The sequence below is a fragment of the Leishmania panamensis genome (assembly GCF_000755165.1).
Source record: "Leishmania panamensis strain MHOM/PA/94/PSC-1 chromosome 31 sequence".
Classification (NCBI taxonomy): domain Eukaryota; phylum Euglenozoa; class Kinetoplastea; order Trypanosomatida; family Trypanosomatidae; genus Leishmania; species Leishmania panamensis.
This window is the reverse complement of record NC_025878.1, coordinates 103,019-121,314: the sequence shown is the minus strand read 5'-3', so window position 1 is coordinate 121,314 and position 18,296 is coordinate 103,019. Positions and strand designations below refer to the sequence as shown.

General features: G+C 59.8%; 4 protein-coding genes across 4 annotated transcripts; all 4 read left to right on the top strand.

The window, feature by feature from the left end:
- Positions 1-1,224: 1,224 nt before the first annotated feature.
- LPMP_310390 (calpain-like protein, putative) lies at positions 1,225-4,272 on the top strand (the record flags this gene model as incomplete). Its single annotated transcript, XM_010703127.1, has 1 exon — positions 1,225-4,272. One exon carries the CDS (start codon positions 1,225-1,227, stop codon positions 4,270-4,272), a length of 3,048 nt encoding a protein of 1,015 aa, XP_010701429.1.
- Positions 4,273-5,156: 884 nt separating this feature from the next.
- Positions 5,157-7,508, top strand: LPMP_310380 (calpain-like cysteine peptidase, putative; the record flags this gene model as incomplete). The annotated part of the gene is made up of 1 exon (XM_010703126.1): positions 5,157-7,508. The coding sequence occupies one exon, from the start codon at positions 5,157-5,159 to the stop codon at positions 7,506-7,508; it is 2,352 nt and encodes a 783-aa protein (XP_010701428.1).
- Positions 7,509-10,627: 3,119 nt separating this feature from the next.
- Positions 10,628-14,833, top strand: LPMP_310370 (hypothetical protein; the record flags this gene model as incomplete). The annotated part of the gene is made up of 1 exon (XM_010703125.1): positions 10,628-14,833. The coding sequence occupies one exon, from the start codon at positions 10,628-10,630 to the stop codon at positions 14,831-14,833; it is 4,206 nt and encodes a 1,401-aa protein (XP_010701427.1).
- A 589-nt stretch (positions 14,834-15,422) lies between these two features.
- LPMP_310360 (hypothetical protein) lies at positions 15,423-17,459 on the top strand (the record flags this gene model as incomplete). The annotated part of the gene is made up of 1 exon (XM_010703124.1): positions 15,423-17,459. The coding sequence occupies one exon, from the start codon at positions 15,423-15,425 to the stop codon at positions 17,457-17,459; it is 2,037 nt and encodes a 678-aa protein (XP_010701426.1).
- Positions 17,460-18,296: the final 837 nt, after the last annotated feature.

Below are 18,296 nucleotides of genomic sequence, written 5' to 3'. Positions count from 1 at the left end.
GGTGCGCCTTTCGCTCTGGAGCGCCAGGAAGCTGTTACGACGTCTTTCAAACCTGCCGTGCTGAGCCCTCGCCCTGGGATTTCGCGAGGATTCCGGCTCCATGGCAACGATCAGTCCACAAGTACTACCGAGGTGAGCACTGTCGTTGTGCCCACCCTTCCTGCCGTGCCGACGCACTTTACACCGAAGTGCAGCGATGCACTCGTCTCGCGCCCGAAGTTGTGTGGCCTGGGTGGGGCACTGGGGACTGCCTCTGCCGTGGCGGCGGCTCTTAGCCGAAAGAAAAAGCCGAAGCCGCCGCCTTACCGCACCCGGTCTCTGAAGATTGAGGCTGCCAAGTGGCTGGAGGATGACCACAGCACTGAGATGCTGGTGCTGCGCGAGGTGTCCAAGCGACAACTGGGCAGCCCCATTGCAGACGATGAAGCGGGCGATTCCTTGTCTTTGAGTTCGTCAGGCACTGTCGGACTGCTGACCCCGCCGGGACAGGACGTCACACCGTTCTCCAGCCTCGTGACAGGACTTCAGAGTGCCGTGACAGGCGCAAGCTCCTTGCTCACCGCGGCTCTAAAGGCGAAGAAGGAAGTCACTGATGACTCCCCAACGAATCCCACCGAGGGAAGGAGAGCGCCGACCGTAGCTGCCAGCACCACCAAAGATCCTACGCTCATAATGAAAGCACCGGCGACGATGAGCACTCACACCACCCTTACCAAGGGTGACGCGACAGCAGACTCTCCGCTGTGGCTTGCGTCGCGTATCAACATGGTGCCGCCGCGGCGCATTGCCCCCTTACACGGCAAGAAGGGGCCGGTGGCTGGTGTGCCGACCAACTCAGCGGCAGCCGCCACTGTGCAGCAGCAGCCTGAGACTCAGCTGTCCAAGTTTCCAGACACCACTCCACCGACGGGTACGCCACGGCTGATTCGGAGAGCGACCCTGCCGCCTGCGGAGAAGATAGCAACGGCGGCAAGCACTACCGATGTGGCGCCACCTTCATCCGTCGCAAACAGCCTGGCAGAGGTATCCTCGGCTTCCACGGAGGAAAACTTTCTTGCGGCGAGGCGCGAGCTCCGCAGGCCGCAGCCGGCACCAGGGAGTCAGCGGCCAGTCGAGCTTTTTGAGGCGCCGAGGGCTGGTGCGCAAGGCGCTGATGGTGTCAAAGGAAAGCCTGCGGGTCGCTTTGGCTTGCAGTCGAAGGTGTTGTCCCCCGACGTCATTGCCATGCCACCAGTAGGGGATGATAAGCCTGCTTCGCTTCAGGTACAGCCGCCGCCGCCGAACACAAGCACGAAGCATTGGCTGCGCTCCCGAAGACCCTGCTTGAGATCCACCGCAGCCCCGGAGTCGAGCGGTGTTGGGAGTCGTCCGGTTCGTGGGGCGGCAAAGAAGGATCCCTCGCGCATCTCCCCTGCACCCACAGGGCTGCAGCACGTGGTGCAGCCCTTCGAGTTGGGTTCGACAGAGGTGGCCCTCATAGAGTCCACCTCGAGTCTCACGGCGGACTCAGTTTTGCCTGAAGAACGTCCCAAGACGCGGCAATACGGTCTCGCCGACAGCCTGCAGATCTCACCGGCGAACCGCGTTGCCGCAGAGAAATTGGTGGCTTTTGTGTGCGCTGTCTCGGACCCGGAGGTGCTACACGTCGTCTACGACTACCTCGAGGAGCATCAGAAGGCGGTGCCTCGCTATCGCCTCGCTACATCGGCGTGCCGTGAGCTACTGGAGCGCAAAGAAGAGGTGCTGCTAGCTTGCTTGCCCACTAGCCGCGGCAACCCTCACCAGTTTACACAGCGCAGCGCGGTTTCTGCACATCACTCCCGTGGTGAGTCGGTGCCGCAGCTCGTGGACTCGCCGGACAAGAAGGTGGTGGCAGCGAGGACAGGGGACAACCTGACGGAGGCACAGCGCTTCCTGCAGCAGGTTGAGGAGGAGGAGGAGGAGGGCTGCGACAAGGGAGATGACGACGATCCTTATAGCGATGAGTTCGATGACTTCAACTGCTTCCCCACACCCTACATTCCATCTACCCGCTTCCGCTTTGGCCAGCCGAGCGTCTCCGGCCTCGTCACACGGGTCTTCGCGGAGGGCATGCTGTACAAGATCAAGACCCCAAATGGTGAGTACTACTTCTACAACGACACCCTGCAGGAGTTGATGGTGGTGCGCGTGCAGTGCTGTCTGCGCGGCGACGAGAAGATCAACGAACGCGCCATGCTCGCCCCCATCGCAGGCACAGGGGAGACGGAGGTTACGATCGCCGTCTTGCCTGAAGAAACGTACTTCTTCATGAGTGGAGTGGCGCATATGCCGCACTTCTTGGCGAAGCGAGTGCCGGTGCCGCTGGACTACGTCTCCCCGTCTGTTACGCAGTCACTGCGCAAGACCAACGCCGATATCAACGCCGTTCGCAAGCTGCTCGGCAAGTGGAGCCGCGCCTCGGACCAGCAGGCGTACCTCAAGTGCTGCCTCAAGAACCACCTCCGCTTCACCGACCTCAACTTCCGCCCGAGTGCGGAGAGTCTCTACCGCCCTGAGTTCGACGTAGTCGCCATCCCGGCCGTCACATGGCGGCGGCCGGAAGAGTACATCAACCTTGCCGAGGTTTCGCAGACTCGTCTCTTCCGCGGTGAGATCTCCTGTTTCCTGGTGAAGCAGGGAGAGCTGAGCAACCACACGGTAGTAGCTGCGATAGCGGCGGTGGCGCAGTTCCCTGTCCATGTGCGATGGATGTTTCGTCATCCTGTGAGCGCGCACGTGGGCAAGATGGAGAGGGCTCTGGGCTGCTACCGCGTGACGCTCCTGCACAATGGGTGGTGGCATGCCTACCTTGTCGACGACTACGTCCCTGCGTCGCTGAGAGGGCCGCTGTTTGCGCGCTGTCCCGAGGACCCGCGTCGGCTGTGGGTGCAGCTGCTAGAGAAGGCGTACGCCAAGTCGCTTGGCTCATACGCGGCGACGTGTCTCGTCGATACTATGGAGGCCCTCGGGGACTTCACCGGATTCCCAGTGCGCTTTCTGGACTCCATGTGGACAGCTGCCGCACTGAAGCCGAACGACCACTCGTCCCGATCGCTTTTCCACTACCTCGAGCTCAGTGTGCGGGCCGGCTGCACGGTGCTTCTGTTCTCCCCAGGCCCCTCGGACGAGCAGTCGAGCGCGACCGTTGACCTGTCCCGCAAGCGCTCCTCCCGAATTCTGCCTGTGAAGGACACAGTGCCGCAGTTCCTTCCCGGCCACATTTACTTCCTGCGCGACGTCGCCTTCTATCAGGAGCTGGATCTGCGCATGGCTCAGCTGAAGAACCCGTGGACGTGGGAGACGAAGAACATGACCCACTACGAGAAAAAGTGGAAGTACACTACGTGGTATGACCGGCCTGACTCCAGCCTCAGCGCCCTTGGCTCCATCGCGACGAGCTTGAGCGGACAGGTGTCCTCCTGCGGTCCGCCCTCGCATGTAGCTGTCCCCAGAGCCTGCGCGGACTTGTCGTCAGTGAAAATCGCTCGAAACGAACACAAGGGCACGATGTGGGTGGAGTGGGGAGAAGTGCTTGCGGCGTTTGCAGGTGGGGGCGTGTGCTACACCATGTGGAACCGACATCGGTACCGCGTGAGGAATGCCTTTGCGGAGGGTCGCCCACGGCTGGTTCTGGAGCTCAAAGCGCGGCGGAAGGTGGAGCTGTTCGTGACGCTTTCGCTGGAGACAGTGGGCGAGACCCTTGACAGCTTCGGCACCGTCGTAGCTTCCCGTCCCATTCCCCTCCACGGCACAGCTCTCTCAGTCGTTCATAGGCAGGCAAGCCAGTCGGCGAAAGTGGTCAGCGAGTCCTGCGACGATATTGAGTGTGCGACAGGCTGCAGAACGTACATTGTGGCGCGTGATGTGTCCATGAAGGTGGTCGTTGAGCCGAACATGAGCAGCAACGGCGCCGCTGTATTGGTTGTTCCGCTACTGGATCCAAGCGTAGTGAGCGGCAGCGTACCCAGCTCAGGCAACGGATCCGCCCTCAACACCCCCTCGAGGGCCGCTGTGCCAGAGGTGCGCTTTGTTGTGTCTATCGTCAGCGATGCCGTTGCGGGAGATGGTGAGGACTTGTCCATTCACTTCATATCCCTGCGGCGGAGCTGCGGCGTCTTCACGGACCCCACCACGACGTTCCCCCTGGTGGGCACCTCACACGTGACGGCACAGTATCAAGTATGCACGGACGCAGGCGTTGTGACGTGCGAGGGGTCTCGCATCTCTGGCAATGAAGCGAAGTGTGTGTGAGGGCACATTTTTCGTTTTCTCCTTTGCGTGTGCCTCTGTGTGCCGGAGCGGCGCGCTGTACCGACGGCACCGTGCCGGCACTTTTTCCTGGGAAGTCGTGGTGAGAGGCGGTATGAAGCACGCAGGGCACACTCCGTGGTCTCCCTGTGCGACACGTACACACACACACACACACACGCGTGGGCGTCTGTGTGTACGTGCGATGCTCTGCGCGCACGTGCCTCGTGGATGGAGTGTTTCTGCACGGCGGTGGCGACCGTTCTTCTTCCTCGTTTCCCTTCCCAGACCACAATGATGAAGGGAACAGTGACGTGCCTCTCTTTGATCGACGTTAGTTGTTGCTGCCGGCTCTCATTTTTGTCTGTTATGCGCTCTTGTTCCCGCGTGCGTCTTCACTGACTGCACCGTACCCATTCCCGCACTCCTTCGCCTTTCCCTCGCGCCTGCGCACATGAGCCCTCCGCTCTCCCGCACCCTCCGTCAGGCGGGGCAAACAGAAAAAGAGGAGAGGAGCTGCAAAAGGCGCAACGTCTTTGGATGTTGCGCCTTTTCCCCTCCCCTCTCTTTCACGGGAGAAAGAAGGGGCCGTGTGTGTCTCTCCCGCATATTTCCCAAGTCCGGCGCACCTCTGCCCCCACCGATGTTGTGCTGCCGTCACCCCAGAGTCGTGCTGCGCCGTGCACGTCATGGCTCTTGCTACCTCACCTATTTCACCTACCTCTGCGTCTCTTCCCCCCTCTCCCTCATTGCGGACCGCAGCTGTGCATTCTCTGTGGTACGACCGTCACCATCTCCGTTACTGCGTGCAGTGACCGTTACCTATCTCAACTGTTCACGAGTATTATTCTCCTCTCTCTCTCTTCAACAATCAACAATACAACAGCATGTCTGTTGCAATGGCCGAGCAGCAACCCCCTGAATTCCCGCCGGGCTACGTGATGCCGCTGCCCTCGCGTCCGAGCAAGATGGACGAAGACGCGCTGCACCCCGTACGCGTGCCGACACCGCTCCCGGACCTCCTGCCACGCAGCATGAAGGACATCCAGAAGATGCGCAACCTGCAGTCCGATGGAGACGCCGCCAAGAAGTATGTGCCGCCGCGCCGCGACCTACCACCGCCGTACGTGAACGACGACGAGTGCGACGAGTTCGAGGACAAGACGATCGACACGACTATCCTCAACATGTCGGAGAAGGACCGCGCGAAGCGCACGGGCCAAGCCTATCAGCTCAACGGCCCCTCCATCGAGGGTGACGTCACGCCGGTCTTCGAGAACGGCCTGCTGTTCAAGGTGGTAACGCCGGATGGCACTTGGTACTACTACAACGACACAGACAAGTACGAGATGCACGTGAAGTTCACCTTCGGCGCCAAGTCGGACCTGCAGCCCGGGGACAAGGTCGAGCTGTACGTTATGAACACCAGCGAGCTGTCCGCCTCCCTCGTTATTTTCCCTGGCGAGACGACGAAGCTGGTTTCCGGCAAGATTAACGGCTTCAAGTGCAGCGCCAAGGCAGTGCCACTGAACGACGACAAGCGTGACATCCTCTACGGTGAAGTCAACGACCGCATTGCCGACGATCTGATGGACATGGCGCAGGCCATCGGTGTGCGTGAGGACGACCTCACAGAGGAGAAGGTGCTGGCGTACTGCGAGGAGAACGAGAAACCGTACATCGACTGCGACTTCCGTCCGTGCGATTACTCACTCTACCGCTCTGACGTGGACACGTACCTGCCGCGCTTTATCCCATGGCACCGCCCCTCCACCTGGATCCCGGAGGAGCAGCTCAAGGAGGTGCGCCTCTTCCGCCGCGAAATCCTGCCGTCTCAGGTGACGCACGGCTCCATTGGTGACACCTACCTCGTCTCCGCCATGGCGGCCCTGACCGACGCCAACGGTGGCCGGCTGCATGACCTTTTCCGCCACCCCGTGAGTGCTGCCAACGGCAAGATTGAGCGTGCTCTCGGTGCCTACTGGGTCACGATTAACTTCAATGGTTGGTGGCTGCCGGTGCTTCTCGACGACTTCTTGCCTGCGACGCACGACGGCCCCGAATTTGCGCGGTGCGCGCTCGACATGCGGCGCATGTGGGTGGCACTACTGGAGAAGACCTACGCGAAGGTGCACGGCTCCTACGCAAACATTGCGAGGGGCGATCCGCTGGAGCCGCTCTCGGAGTTTACCGGCTTCCCAGTGACCCGCTACGAGAGCTTCTGGGAGGACGCGCGGGCCGGTGACGACAGCCTATTCCAGGAGATGCACTCCTACGACAGGATGGGGTACCTACAGGTGCTCTGCACCCCGTCCGACGGCGGCGAGGTATTCGGCAACACGAACGTCGTGAGTGCTAACCCGGAGTTGGAGTCGGCGTACGAGAAGATGGGCCTTCTTCTACACCACGGCTATGCGGTGCTGCAGGCGGAGTACTTTGAGGACCTCGACCTCCGCCTCCTGCGCCTCCGCAACCCGTGGGGCAACGGCTCCGAGTGGACTGGCGCGTGGGGCAAGAGCGACAAGCGCTGGAGCAAGTACCCGTCCGTGCACAATGCGTGCTACAAGCACGGCGGCAGCCCAGCTGACCCCGACCGCACCTTCTGGATGGAGTGGAGCGACGCGCTCAAGATGTTCTCAGGCGGTGGCTGCTGTCACCTGCGCACGCCGTGGTTGGACTACCGCGTCCGCGGCGAGTTCGCGCATGGCATCCCAACCATCTCTTTCGAGATCAACGTCTCCGCGCCGACGGAGGCCTACATCACTCTCTCGCAGGAGGACGAGCGTGACGACCCGTCGCTGGAGTACCACGCCCTGCTGCTAAGCGTGTTCCGGCACAGCGGCAAGAAGGAGAAGTTGGACGCGACCAGCAACTCGCTGGTGGAGAAACCGGACCGTCAGCTCAAGTTCAACTTCTCGCGCGATGTGGCGTTGAAGTACACATTTTTACCGGAGCACAGCCCGTACTTTGTCATCCCCCGCATCCACGACCCGAGCGTGACGAAGCCGTACGTGATGGGCTTGCTGCTGGACACTTACGTGGGCAACGGTATTAAGGTGGAGTTCAAGCGGGTAGACCGCAACTGTCGCGTCTTTGCGAACATGCCATCCTTTACCCAGGCAGGAATGATGGAGGATACGGCGGCCGAGTACCAGATCCGCACTCCCCGGCAGCCGATCGAGTGTATTGGGGAGGAAATCGTCGACGAGCGACTCCGCGAGTTCGGCATCATGGAGTAGTAGACAGCAGAGGGTGACTCCGTGGAAAGGTTGAGCCATGTGTGAACAGGTGCTGAGTCTCTGGCGCGTGTCCCTCAGCTGCAGGGCAAGCGGAGAATAATTTGCATGAGCGTGTGACGGGGCGTCTCTGTGTATATATGTGTGTGTATGCTGATTGATGCACACGTGTCTGCCTCAGCGCTTGTATTTTGACGTTTCCCTCCTCCCACTACCCGTGGCCATCGCAACTCTTCACTTCCTCTCCCTCCTTTTCTCTTCGTGCGTGTCGTTTTCTCTCGGCGTGTCACCTTCGCAACGCTGTGCCGCCGCCTCACCGCATCCTCTCCTGTTTTTTGCTGTGGCTTACCCACCCCCTCCTCCCGCCGAATAGCCTCTCGCATGGGCTAGAGCCAACCCGTGCCCCTACCCACATTAACACCGTCTTTTGGTGCCGTTGTTTGTGCGAGGCGAGTGCCTCTGCTCCCACGCGTTTTCCTCCTCATTATTCACTCAGGGCTTTGGCGGTGCTTCGTGCCGAAAGGAGTGGGTCGGTGAGCGCGTGCGACCAGTCTCGTCTTGTGCACTCGTCGGAGTAGCGCCGGCGCCATCTCTTCTCTTTCCCTCTTCTACATCGTCCTCTCGTTTTCTTTTCTTCCTGTGCGTTTCCTCCGTTTCAGTCTGCTGGTTCTCATGCGCTGTGTGTGTGTGTGTGGGGGGGGTGCAGATGGGAAGAGAGGCGTACACCTGTACCCCCCCCCACACACACACACACACACAGCGCATGAGGACGACGTACGCCCAGCGCCTGGATCTCCATGTTTAACTGCACTACTGTTTATTTTATCTCCTGTGTTAGCTGGCAACAGGAGACGTGTGCGCATGAGCTGGTGATGAGCTCATACAAGGGAGAGCCTAATCGCCTTCTCCCAGCTTCGGTATCCCTCTCACTTCTCCCTTATTCTCCGACGTCCACATAGAGCTTCGTGACACGTGCGAGTCCGCGCGTGTATGTGTGGATGGGGGCAAGAGAGAAAGCCGTCTCCCCCTCCTCCTCTCAACGACAGAACCATCATTCTCTCACAAATGCATACGTAGGCAAAGCACTCGCTTCCTCCCCTTTCGCCGCGTTATTTTTTTTTCGGAGAAATATTTATATCTATATGTGCATATGTGTGCGTGTGTGGATGTATGTGTGTATGCGGGGGCATTTGCCTTGGCTGCTCTTGCCGTCCTCATTTCTACCCTTTTCATTTCTACAACTTCCACGAGCGGTGCACGGTGCTTTCTGCTGTTGCATTGTCGCCCGAGCCTTTCTGAAGGGCGTCGCTGAAGTGACCTATTCGGCACTTTGACCAAGCCTCTTCAAGATCTGCTCTCAGCATTCAGTGAAAGAGGATAGAGGAAAAGAAAATGGTTTTGCACAACGCTGCCAGGGACGGCATGCCAGCCCTCCCATTCGTGCACTCTTTGAACTCTTTAGCCCTCCTACACACAGTGCTCATCGTCGGTCAACCACTCTCTCTTTGCAGCATCAATCTCCATGTGTACACGCCCGTATGCGTAGCGTTTTTTTTGGGCGACTCCCAGCAGGTGTTTCCTCCATCTGTCTTTCAGCCGTTTCACTTTTCCCTTGTGGCTCCCATGCTGCCTCCTTTGTCGTCTGTTCTCCCTCGTTAGGGATCTATCTCAGCGTGTGGATCCATGGCGTCGCAACAAGAATGAAACAATCGCAGCGACAGCAGCGGCGACTGGCTCAGTCACCCCACCAGCCCGTTCTCTTTACTTTGGCAAAAACTGTATAACGCGAGGCGCGAGGTTGGTGAGGTGGCTAAGTCACAAGCCCATAGATATCCAACAAAACCCTCAAAGGAGAACATCTTAATGAACTGCTGCTGCCGCGTTGAGCTGGTACTGCTTACGTGTTGGCGCCATCTTCTTGGTTCTTGTCTTTCCCTCCCCCTTCCCCTTTCCCCCTTTCACCGCATTTCTTCTTTATTCCACTTGTCTGTTTCTCCTCCGCTGTGGGTACGTGTGTTACCGTCTCTCTGTCATGTGGCGCTGACGTGCGTGCGCGTGTTGATGTATCGGAATGTGTCGTCTCTCTCTTGTGCTTTCCTTGTGCCCTCTTCTTTCTGTCCACCCCTTCATTCACGTGCTGAGAGAGTGTGCGTGTCCTTACAAGGGATGCGCTCTCGTGCTTCCTGAACTTTACACGCAAAGACAAACACTTCAAGACACAAGACAGTGCTGGCGACGGATCAGTGTGTGGCGGAAGAGGACCGATAAGACACGCACGTTACGTGGGCACTCTGCGCATCTCCACGGCAGCTCTGAGTTTCCTCTCCTCATTGAAGTCGACCTGCGGCTTTCCTCGAGCAGAGCCAAGGGCGTGGGTCTTCAAGTGAGGTGAGTGCCCTCGTGCCTGCTCTGCATCTCCTTTTCTATCGACATTCCTCTCTTTCTTTCGCTCCTCCCTCTCTCTCGTCTCTCTCTCGTCTTTCGTTTCTTTCGTTGTCTGGCGTCACGACAAGAGCGCACTTGTGCGGGTCGTTGTGCATCGCACGATCCGAATTGAAGAAAGGGAGGCGAGGCACTCTCACCCCCTTTTAATATAAGCCCAAACTGATCTCGTTTTACTCACGGAAGAGCGCGTTGCCGTTTGTGACTAAGTTGAGGGGTTGCCACACGTAAGACGAGGGTCAGGTCAACTCGCGCCAACGACCGTAGGACATCCTAATTGATGTATTGGACCTCTGCTCTGCTCTGCTCTGCTCTCTCTCTGTCTGTCTCTCCCTTCCTGCATCGACTCGTGTGCGGAACGACACATCATTTTAGCTTCTCTTTTCCTTGAAAACGCGAGCTTCCTCCTCAGTAGCCGCCTTTTAGCGGACTCTCACGTTGAGTGTGTTGCATCGCTTGAGGGTGGCTGCGCCTCGTGCACCTACCGTAGCAAGCCACCTACTCCATGGGCCAGCGGGACTGTCCCCTACCTCCCCTGATTGGCTGAAGTGTGGCACACAGTACCACTACAGCAGCAGCAGCAGCGGCAGGTGACGGACCCGACACTGCTGTTCACCACACCAACACGTGCAAACAGACCCGCACACACGTGAGCACGCTGTGCATAATCGCCTCGTAATATGTCCGGCACCACTTCTTCACCGAAGGGCCCGAGGCGGAGCAGAGACGTTCCGGCAAACTCCTCATGCCGGTCAGTTTCTCAGGCGTCGGGGTTGTCATCGGTGCATGGGTCGCGCTCGAGCCGCAGTGGACTCTACACGAAAGACGGCGTTAAATTTTCTCCCACCCGTCGGAAGTTTCGAGGAATGCGCGGCAATTTACAAGAGCACTGCACAGCACATATCTGCCGCTTCTCCCCTTACCGGCCCCCCTCAGCCGTCATTCTGGACCCCTATCCGAATTCGAGCATCAACTCGCTCTGCGTCGTGGGCCTCACCACTTTAGTGACGGTGCACCGCACTGGCGTTCGACTTTATCGGGAGCGACAACTTCCCGCGCTAGACACCTCCGCGGCACAGCCCACGTCTCAATCCTCTTCGACGTTGGGTATGGTTGCAAACCGGATTTCTAGCAGCGCAGCCGTGCCCAGGGCATCAGCTGCTGCGGTGCTGCCCGGCGCCTGCTCTGCGACAGGCGTGTTCGAACTGATCGAGACGCGGCAGAGGTTTCAGGTCCGTGAGTCGTACCTGTGCGCGGCAATGCAGCCCGTCCTTGTCGATGGCGTTCTCTTCCTGTCCAAGTGGAGTCGGTACTTCTCCATCGCGTCTGGTAGCGACCGTGTGGTGCACGGCGTGTCCGTCATGAGCAGCGGCGCGCACTTCTGCCTAGGCCACACGCAGCACCAGACGAATAAGGTGGTATGCATGCAGTGCACACAGGTGGCTCTCGAGCCGTGTCACCCGCTCTCCTTGACGCCGGCTGTGGTGAGCGTCGACGAGGTGGGCACGGTGGTGCTCTTCGACGTTGAAAAGGAGGCGGCAGCGGTGCTCGAGCGGGCGCCGCTGTGGTATCGGCAGACCAACGCGCGTCCCAAGGAAAAGAGAATGGCTGCAGAGGGCAGCAAATTCACGAGTACCACCGGGGATAGTGGTGCGCAGGCCTGCCGCGGCCCACGCCAGGCCCCTCTGCAGCAGCAGTACCTCACACCGGAAGAGGAGGACCACGTGCTGAGCACAATGGAGAAGGCGTCCATGTCGGAGCGCATCTTCTACCACCTTGAGCACGGCGTCGCCACGCGCGTTGCTCTTGTCGGGCCGTGTGTGGAGCTCTGCAACCGCTGCCACAACGCCTTCTCGCGAGCGTCGTCGTCATCAGGAGGGTACAGGCTGGTAAGCGTGTACCTCTCCTCACGTGCACGAGACGTGCCTGCCGATGCGGTACAACCAGAGCAGCTAATGGATGGCGAGGGCGACGGGGCGGCCGAGCTCAACACTGTTCTGCTGCGGGTTCTTTGGGGTCCTCGCCGCGCCTTTGTGCTGGAGGAGGTGAGCCTCGTACAGGAGGTAGCTCCGACACGTGTGTGCGATGCTGGCATCGCCATCTACGCGCCTCCGTATCAGGTAGGCATACCCATGACAGTCATACTGGCGAGACCCGCGCTGGAGCTGTGGAGCTTGTGTGGGTGCACCGGAGATCTTATCGAGACGCGCCGAGTGTATGCCGCCAACAGCGACGTCCCCCGCCCCGGCTGTCGCCTTGCCGTCTCGGAGTTTTTTCTTCACTGGGTTCCCCTCGGCCGCCACCGACTCGTGGTCGAGGAAGGCGCAGAGAGCGAGGAAGAGAGGTCGTGGTCCTGCACCGCTGCCGTGACGAACAGTGGCACAGTGCTGTTGCTTGGCAGTGCACCGATGCCCGTGGCTCGCAAAGCACTAGGGGCGGCTGCGCTGGTTGCCGCGCCTCACGTCGGTGATCCGTGGCGTGTTGCAATGGAGAAAGAGCTGGCGGTGGAGTCCTTTAAAGATACGGACCTGGAGGCCTGGCTGGATGACATCCGCTCTCCTCCTTCGCGGTCCTCGTCGTCAGCGGTGGCAGAGAGCGGCTCAACGGCCCCTGCAGCCACAAATGCTGCTGAGGCGCCGGCTGAGGAGAGTACGGCCGCGTATAACAACAACAACGTCTCAGCTGACCATCACGCCGTGACTTTTCCATACACGGTGCTGATGGAGTTGTACGCCCCCCAGCGGCCCTACAACAGCCGCAAGCGTGAGAGCACATCTTCCACCCCGACAGGTGTGCTGTCTGTATTGCCCGACTGGGCGGCGAATCGCCTGCTGCTCTTCATGGCAGACCATGAGGTGTTGCTGAGCGTACCGCTGCCATTTGCGGAGCGCGTGGGTACCCTGACCGACGCCCCGCAGCACGACGCGGACGACTGCAAGGTGAGCGATGTTGCTGCGGAACCTCTTGCCGCTACGAATGAAGTCGATGGTACTCCGTCCTCGTCTTCCGCTGCTCAAACTCATCACGCCACCCAGGAGGAGGCGCAGGCAGGCGGCGTGGCTCAGTATTTAAGAGGTGCCACGCGGAAAGCACTCGCGGCCGCTTCGCAGGACTGGTCGTCCTCAGTGCAGCGCTGGACTCCGTCCACATCTTCGTATTTTTCTTACTTTGAAGGTGCCGGCTGTGCGACTACCAAAGCCTCACCACTGTATAAACCACAGTCGACGGAGGCACAGTCATCAGTGGCAGATAACCGCGCAGCGGCGCCATCATCAGGTGCCGCTGCGGGGTCATTGTCCACTACTGTCGCAGCCAGCAGCAACGAGTCGTACCGCTTCTTCAGTTTAACACGCCCTTTGATGGCTGCTCTGTTTCAGCTGACGGGCGACTCTGACGAGCCAGCGCCGCCGACCGTCGTGAGGGTGCCACTCAAGGAGACAGTGTCTAGTGTGAAGAGCGAAGCGACAGCTCCTAATATCGAACTGTTGGCGCCTCCTGTGCAGCAAGGCAGTAGCGGCGACATCGCGCCGCCACCTCCTTGTCCCGTGTCTCTGGCTGCCTATGCTGTTGGTCAGCACAGCGGCAGTCGGCACTGCCACCGCTACCACGACTCCTCGCGAAAGAGCAGCAAAGCAGGCAGCTCACGCCACTGCCGCACGCGGGCGTCCCAACACTCACGCAGCGGCACACGTACAAGCTCTACGGCTGCTGCACACACTGTCACTATCGAGGATGGCGCTGAGGTGCAGGTGTCCTACATCTCTGCGCAGATAGCCATGTTGAAGAAAGAATCTGAGGAGCGGAGCGGCAGTTGCGCCTCCGAGACCGGTTCCACGGAGGACGAGGCTCACCGCGCACGACACGAGTCTGTCTCGACCGGGTCACGGTGGTGGTATGCGCTGTGCCATATTACCGAGGTGGAAGAGCCGCTGAAACGCAATGCGCTGCTCTACGCGTGGAAGGATGAACACAATGACCTCTACATCCGCTTCTCGGTGGAGCAGGACGATCTGCGTCAGCGTGAGGCCGCTGACGAGCGGGACGGGCACGGAGTTTTTTTCTCACCAAGAGGCGAGAGCGGTTCCGTCTCGCCTGTTGTGTCGAAGCGCAGTCGCCGGGAAGCCAGGCCACGCCTGATGCTCTACCGACCAGCAGAGGTGGAGGACGGCGTTCACTCAGTGGGCTTCCTCTCGCAGTACAAGGCTGTCCTGCAGAAGCGAGCCGCCACGTCCAGCTGCGGAAATGGCTTCGACTTCAGCTCATACTTTTCAACCCTCCAAGTGCCGCAGCACGTGCTGGATGTGCAGGAGCGAGATAAGTGCTGGCTGGAGCTGGAGGACCTACGCCTGCAGCAGGCCAGGGACTTGGCGAGCCTCCACCCCTACGATGTGGTGACGGTCTTCCAGAACGAAGAGCGGTCAACTGCCAAGGACGCAGAATGGCGGCTGCACGCCACCTTCCCCTACGATGATGCACAAGATGGACATGTTGTGGATCTTCAGCAGCTCAACCGCACTGCCCTAGGGAACCTCGCGGCGGCCGCAGCGTCGGAGTGGCGGTGGGCCGATGCCTCGGAGACGAAGATGTGGGCCAAAGACTACGGTCTTGCGCGGTGCTCTGTGAACCGCGTTAAGAGCCTCATGAAAGATCTGAAGGACTGGGAGGTGGGGCCGTGGGCCTACGCCACGCGCTGGCCATCGAGAGAGGAAGAGCTGCGAGGCGATAGTGGCTTCATGTGGAGCACCTCCGAGTCCCCTGAACACACGTGTCGTCGCCGCCGACTTAGTCGCCTGCGCATCAACATTGCCGAACTAAAGCGCCATACTGAGCTCACGGCGTCTCATCAGCGAGAGCTGGAGGAGCTGCGAGAAGCACTGGGACTGTAGTCAGCAGGCGACGAGTAATGCAAGGCGACGCGTGGGCCAATGACCCCATGGAGAAAGTGGCCCCTCATGCATGCGTGTGCAGGTGAGGGGGGAGTGGGGGAGAGACGTATGCGCATCAGATGAATGCACCCCAATCTCACTGACTGCCCCCCTTTTTTCGAATTTGCTGTCGGCTCGTCGTTGTCGTCGTCGCCTCGTGTCTCTTCTTCCCGTGTTCTTATCTATAAGCGCTCTTTAGCGACCCGCTGCTGTTGTGTTTTCTTTCGCCCCTCCCCCTTTCAGAGTCGCTTAACTGAAATTATGCGATGAGGGCTGTGAAGTACGCGGGGGTGACACGCACTAACGCTGTCCGTTTACACCCACGCACACTGGCACGGCCACCGAATAGTTGAGAACACGCTCGGAGACTTAGGCGATGAAATGATTCATGGCGTCTGAGCCCCAGGCGAGTCGATCAGGTGAGTCTTCTCTTCCGTTCTGACTCTCTTCTCTTTTCTTCTCTTCTGCGCACTCTCTTTTCATCTTCGTCGCGCACGTGCATCTCTGCGGGCGGTACAAGCGCCACGCGAAAGTCCGCTGTTCTCCGCTCATGCGATCCACGTGTCGTCTCTGCGCTGGGTCTGTGCTTGATGCGCCATCCACCGAGTTGCGCGCGACGGCTCAACGAGTAGCGCGCGTTGAGACACGGCGCCTGCGGGAGAAAAAGGCTACAACAAGCCCCTATCACAAGGAGCAGTACATCAGCGCTTTTCTCGAGGCGCATAGCGCCGTGCTGGTGCACCAGCACGTCGTATTCAATTCTCTCACTAACAAGCACATCGAGGAGAAAGCTGCTACGGCACTCACTGCCTCCCACGAACTGACCAGCCTGGCGCAGGAGCTGGACGCGCGCTATGCTACTCGTGATTCCTCTAAAAAGTTAGCCCGCTCAGGGACAGAGCCAGTGGATGCGTCCAACCTCGCTGGTCCGGGCGTCGGCTTTCTCTCGCACTTCCCTCGGATTGAGTTTGGTGCGTGGCGCAGCACGAGTGGCGGAGACACGCGTCTGCAGCGGCGTCTGCGTTCAGCTGATGTAATGCGGCACTGCGTGATTCGCGAGGCCCGCACACCACCGTCCCTCTCGCCGGAGGTGATTGAGCGGATGCTGCCCCCACGGCTGCCGGCGCCAGCTCAGGGCTTAATCGTGTACTTGAAGTCGGTGCGCTTCCAGCAAAATGAAGACCCAGAGAACTGTAATCGACTAGAGTCGCAACTCTGGGAGGCTCTGCATGCACTCCAGTACTCACGTGAGCTACAGCGAGCCGTGGCGCTCTACGCAGTTCTCTGTATCAGCGCCTTCTGTGGCTGGCACACCGCCTCCGCCCTTGTGGTGTCACTGGTGCAGAAGTGGCCAGCACATGTCGCACCTTGCGGTGCGAGCTCGTCTGATGCGGTGAAGGCCGTGGGCGAAGACCGCTCGCACATCATCGCGCTGTTCCTGGAGACTGCGCGCTGCAGCTCATTTCGGCCCTCCTTCACTGCGCCGTCCTTGGCCGAGCTGGAGAAGGTCGCCGTGGCACTGCACAGGCCATTTGAAGAAGACAACGGTTGTGCGACCGGCTCTTTCACAGTAACAGGCACACCTCTTGACGGCCAGGGCAAGAGGAGCAGCGGCGCTGCTGCTGCATCCTCGCCTCGCTGGGATCCTATCGTATCGGCACCGCTGCTGTCGTTGATGGGAATCCACAGACTCACGGACGAGCGGTTTTTCCGAAACGAAGCGGCGCAAGTGAGATCGCTGGCGGAGCGCTTCTGCGTGCATCGATTTCGTCCCACTCCGTCGTACGCTGCCGCTGCCTGCAATTCCGGGCCAGCGTACATGCCTGCCTTAGCGTGGGGTGAGTATCTTCGGGCGATGCACCGCTGTGGCGCCTCCTTGGCGGAGATCCAAAGTGCGACAGACCGCATCACTGACAAGGCCGACACGCGGCACGCCGATTCGCTTCTCTCCAGCACGCACCTGTGGAACGCATACCTCGCGTGCAGTCCAGGCAGCCACGCCAAAGAGGTGTACGAGAGGAATTTGCATGTCTACAGGGTAAAAGAGACACCCGCCACCACGGCAGCGGTCATGACAGCGCTGTTGCAGGAGGGGACGGCAGAGAGCTGCGTCGAGGCCCGTGCACTCTGGAAGCGCCTCCAGCGCGTTCACGCATCCGGTAAGATGATTCTGCATACTAGCAGCACACTGACGGCCTACATTCGATTGCTGGAGGTAGAGGGCCAGGCAGACGCGCTCTTGGGGCTTCTTACCTCCTTTGAGGGGCTGTATGAGCCGTTTGGCGTGGCCCCGAAGTCGTTTGCACGGGCGGTGGAAGAGGTGCATCGGCGGGGCAGTGGCGGTTCGGGGATCGAAGAGGGCCTCGATCTGCTTGCCTGCGCGTGCAACAGACACCCCTTCCTCGTCCCCCCATTCGTGCGCTACGTTCTTGTCCGTGCGATTAAGCGGACGTCGACTGCCGCCGCATCTGCGAAGGCCGCTGTGACGGGCGCCAGCGACAGAGGGGAGACATCACGCCCTGTCGCAAGTCGGTTGTCGGCAGCGGGGGTTGAGTTCTCTGCCGAGGACGTCGCTGCGCTACTCTAAGTGAGCGCCGTTGGATGCGAGGCAAGCGCTACTGGGCTAGGGGAGGACGTCCCTCACATGCACTGCTCATTCCCGCTTTCTCCTCGCTGCCCTTTACCCGAAATCACTGGATCGTCAACGGTAAAGAAAGACCCTCCCCCCTCCCCCACCCCTGCTTCTCCACGCTGTGCCGTTCTCTCTTGCTCTCCGAATACGGCGTGTTGCTTTCTGTAGCGCGGATTGGCACTCTCTTGCACGTTGGCGTGGCGAGCGCGCACGCATTGAATTTTTTTTTTGTTGGGGGGGGGGGCGCACAGGTTTTCACATGCGGAGTACGCACTTATTGTGTGTGTGCCTCACCACTGCACAGGCATGGGTGTAGCACAGCTTTCCTTTCCACCTCGCTGTCATTTCCTCTCTCTCTCTCATCTCCGGCCTCTGCTCCGAGCAGGTGCCCCACCTTCGTCTCTTTTGCTTCTCTGCTGTGGTTGCTCTCCTTGAGGTGGACCGACACAGCGTGCGGTGGTGACCCACTTTTTCCTTGGAGGGTTGTGCAGCCAGGGACAGCAGCGGATTCCGCGAAGGGGCACTGTCACTGCTGTGCTACTGAATGACTGAGCGGTCATCGTACGGTGCCTCTTCATCGCTGTAGCGACTCGCACTGCACTGGCAACCCCCCTTCCCCTTCCACACAGGCACACACAGAGCGAGAGAGGCTTTTCTACTCACTGTGTCGATGTGGGAAGATAAGCTCAAAGGAAAAGGAGCGCACACAGTTTGTTTTGGCATCGAGAGCATCACCGCACGCACATATTCCCTCGCCCCCCCCGTCGTTGTTCAAGGCAGCACAGCAGCGGC